At 40.6% G+C, this 7724-nt stretch overlaps 1 protein-coding gene across 1 annotated transcript; it reads right to left on the reverse strand.

The window, feature by feature from the left end:
- rwdd1 (RWD domain containing 1) lies at nt 1-7089 on the reverse strand (the record flags this gene model as incomplete). Its single annotated transcript, XM_049583216.1, is given in 4 exon segments — nt 1-93; nt 5304-5434; nt 6083-6148; nt 6877-7089. Coding segments are annotated over 4 exon segments (363 nt in total), but the record flags the coding sequence as incomplete, so codon positions are not given.
- Nucleotides 7090-7724: the final 635 nt, after the last annotated feature.

Raw genomic sequence — 7724 nt, forward strand, 5'->3', positions numbered from 1 at the left:
TCTGTTTTTCATCACATCCACAATTTCGTTGAGTTTCTCCTGAACGGCTGTCACCAGCGTGAAAATCATCACCATGCCCAGGTTTTCTTCTGCCTGCAGAGTAAACACATATAAACACTGTTGATAATGATTCTATTGGTCTATTTATGAAACCCTAACTAACTCTTAATATTCTCATCAGACAGCAGCTAGTTGGTGTTCTCAAATGTCTTCAAAACTCCAATAGGTCCAGAATTCAGCCGCCCCTGCCATTACTGGAACTCCCTCCATAGATCATATCACTCCTGTTCTCCAGCAACTTCACTGGCTTCCTGTTTAATATTAGGGCTGCGTATCACCACTGATTCCTGAATTTATTCGATTCGAATTCGGATTCGATTCAATTGGGGATATTTCAGTAACAATGCCAATTTTTGCTAGTACTGTATGTGTAAGACATTCTTAGAGAACTTTCAAGATACAAGACAAACTGAGCTAAACTGTTTAACAGTTGTTGTGTCAGCTTGTTAGTTACAATCTGCTATTAACTGGAAAGCACTCTGCTTGTAATTGGTATTTGGGTCTATGTGACCCAAAAGCCACTAAGGGAAGATATAAAAATATGGTTTTCTTCCATGTAATTGCCTGAAAATGACATATTTCGTGTATAAATATTCTCTTTTTCAAATAAAATTGATGATTACTACTTGCATTGCATTATAGGTATTTCATTAAATTCTGCAACACAACTGGTATTCATTAGGGATGGGCAGCACAAGCAAAAATACTATTCGAATATCATGGCAACTATTTGACAATTTTTCGAATAATCGCCCCCCACCCCGGAGCCATGCACATCCATTCATCATTAAATGCCTGAACATACTCGGTCAGAACGGACGCGGAACGGAACCATGGAGAGCCGCGCAGACTCAAAGCGGACGTCCGCAAGCCATGTGCGCGCAAAGCTCAGATTTTACGACTGCGCCGCACACCAGTGACTGCTCGGCATGTATTTTTCACATCGCAGGGATTTTTCACGGACATTTTTACAGGAAACTGCAGCGCGGAAGTGTGCTCGACTATGAAAGTCCGAATGACTGCGGACATTCCTCGCGGAGTAGTAGTCTCAGTCTCAGCGAAAGTTGTTTTAACTGCGGACATGGAGAACAGCGGCCTGCTCTCATGGGACAAAGATCCTCTGAGAAGAAAGACGGTTCACTCTGCTCTGTCGCCAGGAACAAACTGGGAGGCAAAGATCCTCTCTGAAGAAGAGGGTTCACTTTGCTGCAGGGTTCACCAAAACGTTTTTTTGTTTTTTTCTTTTAATAAATTGAACACACATTAAATAACATACAAGATCCTGTAGAGAATTAATACATATAATACAATACAATAAACATTGTCAAATTAAATGAAGGAAGAGGATTTTTTTAAAGGCAAATTAAATATTGGGGATTTATGTAAAAATATCCATAGAGACATATAAATAATTATATAATTATAGATATGTAGGCTATGTTAGATGAATACTCCTGTCAGTGACCCTGACCACTGGCATTGGCAAAAGAACTGGAGTTGGTCCCCAGACGCTGCACTGCGGCTGCCCACTGCTCCCAGTGTATACAGTAGGATGGGTCAAATGCAGAGGTCAAATGTATGTAATGTGCTGAGAAAGGACAATAAAGAATCTTCTTCTAATAATTTCTTAATAATAATAATAGGAGATAACAAAAGAATAAAGAGATTTCAAAGACTTAATAAATAAGGGACATGAATCAAAACAACAAGAAACGAGATATATCCCCAGTTATGCACACCCAGTTTTATCAAACTCAGAACTGTTTTTTAACACATATTGATTTGTCTTCATTCAGTGTAGTTAGCACATATTGTTATTGCGCCATTGGTTTTGGCCTTGGTGCCCCACATTTTGACAGTGATGCCCCAATAAATTTGTATTTATCAAAGGCCAAAGTGGTCTAAGTCCATGACTTAATTCCAGGCCTGTAATCGTGTATTTCCTCTCCTGTGTCTGTCCTCGGAGGGGCCAGTTGCAGTGTGCTGCTTTTTTATGTGCTGCTGTCTCCATTGGCTGAGCGTTTCTGCTGATGTAAGATGTAAGTCATGAGCGAAAATATGCACCACACAGCCAGAAAAAGAACCTCTTAAGCAGGGCAAGTAAGAATTTAGATGGGGCAAGTAGATTTGAGAAGTACTTGCCCGGCAGGGCAATCAGGAAAAAACCTTAACGTCAGACCCTGACTATTCGAAATTCGAAAATCATGACCCATCCCTATTACGCAGTAGATTTCTTTTGTTTTGGGTTGTTTTTGTGATCTCATCCTCAAAATAAAGTAACAGGAATCTGATGGGAATAAATTCACTCATCTAATTTGCATATTGTGACATCACTCGGCAGTGGCCATATCTGATAACATAACTCTCAGTAAAACTGAATTTTGAACATACTTAAACAGTAGATTTTTTTTATTTTTTTATTTATTTCTCATCCTCAAAATGCCCAGTGGTCCTCAGTCCCAGACTTTTCTACAAGCCCCATGCACAAATGAAGTGACAGGAAAGCTTTCATCTCAGGGACAGTAACATCATACCAGTAACTGAATCTGGATTTTGGTTTTATCTGATCTCTGGATAAGAACTGATTAACATTTCTGACGCGCAGACAAAGGAGCGGTAACGTCAGAGCTTCTCAATACTACGGTTGTTAACAATTAAGCTTGTGGCTCGTTTAATACCGCCGAGACTAACAGGGTTAAAGCTTTACACATCTGTAAGAAAAAAAGAATATCTTAAAAGATTGATTTCGGATTTTATGTATCAATTTGAATCAAATAAATCGATTATTTTAACATTCAGCCCTATTAAATAACATATTGATTTCAAAATTAGATTCTGTTTCTCACGTTAAAGGGATAGTGCACCCAAAAATGAAAATTCAGCCATTATCTACTCACCCATATGCCGATGGAGGCCCTGGTGAAGTTTTAGAGTCCTCACATCCCTTGCGGAGATCGGCGGGTGGAGCGGCTAGCACACCTAATGGTAAACGGCGCCCCAGACTAACATCCAAGAACACAAAATTGAATCCACAGAGTACCTCCATACTGCTCATCAGTAGTGATCCAAGTGTGCTGCAGCCGCGACATAAAAAGTTGTTTCGAGAAACATCATATGAACTCTGTTTTTAGCCTCACTGTAGCCTGTAGCTCTGACTGCTTCTCTGTGCTCTGCGCTCACATGTGCGCACGCTCAATGTGAGCGAGACCAGCGAAAGCATGAGCTTTGCTCACCCGTGTTTACATCACGTGACACGTGGACCACAGGGAGAGACAACGTAACCACAGAGCTACAAGATAATTTGCACTATGGTCTTTTAGCAAAGGACAGCCCAACATGTCTGAAGATTCCGAAATTGAGGAGGAACAGCATTTCTTTGTTGAGCCGTATTTGTTTGAGCCCGAGTATACGGACGCGGAACTACTGGACGAAGCAGCCGCCACAGCTCATGAGCCTCAGCCAGCCACAGAATACCGGAGTCAAGCACTGGAAACCTGGTGGTGTAGTTGTTTCAAATGCAAAGCAAGGCCATCGGATGAGGAAAGTCTTTGCTGCTCAGACTGGGAATTGGCAATGCCTGCACTTGAGAATCTGGACATTAGTACTGACGAGACTGCTGCTCTTCAGAGATCACCAATCACCTTGAGCGCGTGCACACGTGAGCGCGTAGCACAGAGAAGCAGTCAGAGCTACAGGCTACAGTGAGGCTAAAAACAGAGTTCATATGACGTTTCTCGAAACAACTTTTTATGTCGCGGCTGCAGCACACCTGGATCACTATGGATGAGCAGTATGGAGTAAGGATAGACCGATACATCGACCGGCTGATATATCGGGCCAATATTTGAGTTTTTTACTTCTATCGGCATCGGCCGATACGCGCGTGGGTTCGCGGATTTATTTTTCCCTGGCATGATTCACAGACAGGCATCCACGGGCAGCTCTGTGTTGCCGGAAGACCCTGTAGCGCACATGCAGCGAATCCTACTGTGTACAGTAGTTATTGTTTTATTTATGCTTCAGCTTAAATATTTGTTTATTTTATAAAGACATTACTGGTAGATTTAAGAGCACTGAACTCTTTTTTTTATTTGAATGTATAATAATAATATTCTACCTGTTCTACCTCAACCTTTCATCTTGTTTTAGTATTTTTTACTGTTCAATAAATGTTTCTTATTTTAAACTTGAGACCTGTAATATTTGTTATCATTGTGTCATTTTTTTTGATGTAAATTGAGGGAGCAAAAGCAGTATCGGCCCCAAATATCGGCTCAAGAAAATCGGCAGTCCATAATCGGTCATCGGCTAAGGGTGATGGAAAAAAATCGGTATCGGCATCGGCCCTGTGGATTCAATTTTGTGTTCTTGGACGTTAGTCTGGGGCGCCGTCTACCATTAGGTGTGCTAGCCGCTCCACCTGCTGATCTCCGCAAGGGATGTGAGGACTCTAAAACTTCACCAGGGCCTCCATCGGCATATGGGTGAATAGATAATGGCTGAATTTTCATTTTTGGGTGCACTATCCCTTTAAAGGCCCTTCATAATCAAGCCCCTTCCTACATGTCTGAACTCCTGCATATCTACACTCCCTCCCATACTCTTAGATCCTCTTCTGCAATTCAACTCACATCACCATCTGCCCTCTTGACTACCATGGGTTCAAGAGCCTTCAGCCGTTCTGCCCCTTGCCTTTGGAACTCTCTCCCCACATGACATTCGCAATATTGTCTCCCTTTCCACCTTCAAATCCCATCTGAAAACACACATTTTCAAGATCGCACACACAGTCTGATTTGGTGACACACACTTTAAGACTTGTATTGATGATGACTTTATGATGACAATTTTATACCTAGTTTTTCTACCTATGATTTTTGTACAGTTATTTTCTTAGCTTATTACTGCATATTAATGGTGTCTTGTAAGGTGTCCTTGAGTGCTTTGAAAGGCACCTATAAATAAACTGCATCATTATTATCATTATCATTATTATTATTATTATTGATACTTTCCCTGGTGTATGTATACCTTGAAGGGAAAAAAAACATGACATTACATTTCAGTTGAACTGCAAGTGGTTTACTTTGCTCTTTTGGCAGTACAAAAAATATCTGCAAGAGCATCCAGTGCAAGACAGTGAACAACTCCAGATAATAGGTTGACAGTCAAGCAGAAGATAGAGGACATGGACCAACGACCACAAAAATAAAGGTGATCACATTAAGTTCAGGTGGACAGACCTGATGCTGCAGTAAGGTAAGGATGTCGTTCACATATCTGTCCTCCAGATTCTCCTGGGAGTGTATCTCCCACAGCGGAGGCTCATCTGGATATTTCTCTACATATGTGAACTTTAATGTTGCTTCCACAGCTGCAAGAAGAAAACAGACAGCTCACAGTTTCTCATATTTCACTTTTTACAGGTATTTACTGTTCAGTTTTCACAACTCAATCCACACCGCCACACTGTTTCATCCACACTTAGGGCCTGTCCCAATACCCACACTTCCCCTAGAAATGCCCATTTGCACTTGGTTGTGCGCGTTCACATTCAGGCTAGTGGAGTCCCAAAACAGAATTAGTGGAAGTGGTTTCCAACACTTAAATCCACCCTAGATTCCAAGGGAACCCCGACCCACACTTTCAACGAAGTGGAAGATGAAATTTCCCAGAACACCTTGCACGTCAGCAACTTCGGCAAGTTTTGGAAAACAAAAACGTCGGCCATGCCGATTTGCATGAAGTGGTGTCCCATTTCTTAGGGAAAGATCTCTACCCTAATATTTCTCACTTCGTTCATCAAGGGTTATCTTGCAAATCAGGGCACTCAATAATACCAAGTTGAAGATTTAAGGGGTAGAAATGAGACAGGCCCTTACTTTTTCTCTCACCGTATTTTGAATATCTCCTTTAACATCACTGACACATTTCATTATGAACACTGAGATTTCATAACAACATTTAACTGTCATGTGTTAAATGAATGACATATTTTAACCACACACATTAAAATACTCACTCTCATCATTTTCCCCAGCATCTGATGTGACTGTGATAGTGAAGCTGGTGGGATCATCTGAAAGCACTACACACACACACACACACACACACACACACACACACATCAGTATTATTATTTCAACATCATGATATCTGAAAAGCAGGTATACCTAAATTCACCATGAGCTAATTAGTAATCTGATGGGTAAGAGAAAGCTGCCTGGGTTACAAAAATTGACATTAAGCTCTGTATTTCCTGCTTTTTTATATTTGCAAAATATTTCTGAGTCTAAAAATCTTTTTTTGTTTTTTTTTGTGTGTCTGTAAGTTCTTTTATATTTACAGGTTACACATTAACACAGGGGATGTCCATCTCCCCACACAAATAATACTGAGACAAATCTCTCTCCTTGTTTGTGTATTTGCAGATCTACTTTAGATTTATATTACATTTCTCTTTTTGTCTTTATGGAAGGTGTTATATATTTAGAGATTACACATTTCAACACGGATTGTCACGCAAATAATGGGAAAAATCTATCCCCTTAAGTTTGGTGTACTTTTCTGTCTCTGTAAGCCAAAGTGAAGGCCCAAACAGCCTGTCTATATCTGTTGTGCCACATGTAGCTAGAGTAACAGTAACTCTTCAGTACTCTGTGCCACAGGACGTTGTTATCTAAGTTTGTTGAATTTAGCTTACAGTAAAATGAACTAATGTTACCAGCCAGCTCAGAAACGTTTACTTGCTAACTTAGCCTTTGGGCTAGCTCAATTTCTCTTTCCTGTTTGACAACTCATTGATATAAAGCATACCTGTGAAAGAGTCTGGGTAAATGGACTCTATCGCTTCAAGTTCATTTCTTTGCTCTTCGGCGTAGTCTGTCATTTTGGTGTGGCTGCAGGTTATCTGGAAAGTAGACAGATCATCACCGCTATGTTGAAGCTAACACGCCGGCTGTACTTTGCTGTGCTGCGTGCTCCACTGGCCCAACGGTCGGGAATCGATGATGTCGTCATTCTGCCTGTCAGGTCTGAAACGTCATACTGTACGGTACCATAGATATATATACGTAGATGCCGCATTCAACGGTGCTCCTCATTGGAGTGATACGTCAACGCGGCTGCCATTTTGCGCAGGTGGAGCCGCACTGCCTAATGCATGTATGTCTATTGAGGCAGGAGATTATTTATGATTAATCATCATTACTCGCTGAATTCTCAACCGATTTTCAGGCGGTTTGGTTTGTTACAATTGTCAGACATGTAGTTATGATACAGGATACTTGGTTAAATAAAAAATGCAGCTTTTCATGCCAAAATATTTGATCTTATGTAGTTAAAGTAACAGCAATACTTCTACAACACATTTAAACTAAACTTTCCCCATGTAATAGATATTCTTTTTTCTTACTAGATGTACAATGCCCACCACGATGTCATTTAATTATTAATTTTGCCTATAAATGTTTATTCACATTTCACACAATGTGCAAAAAATAGTGTATCAGCAGGGTTGTGCCGAGCTGCAGTGTAGATTCTGATTAACAAATGTTGGTTTTGTACAAGTGAAAATAAATGACTTAGAGCTGCATGTTTACACAAAATTTTGCTTTAATCTCATATGTATAACACCACAGTGCTCATGGGAGCCTGGACACAGA

This window comes from Epinephelus fuscoguttatus, linkage group LG8 (assembly GCF_011397635.1).
Source record: "Epinephelus fuscoguttatus linkage group LG8, E.fuscoguttatus.final_Chr_v1".
NCBI lineage: Eukaryota > Metazoa > Chordata > Actinopteri > Perciformes > Serranidae > Epinephelus > Epinephelus fuscoguttatus.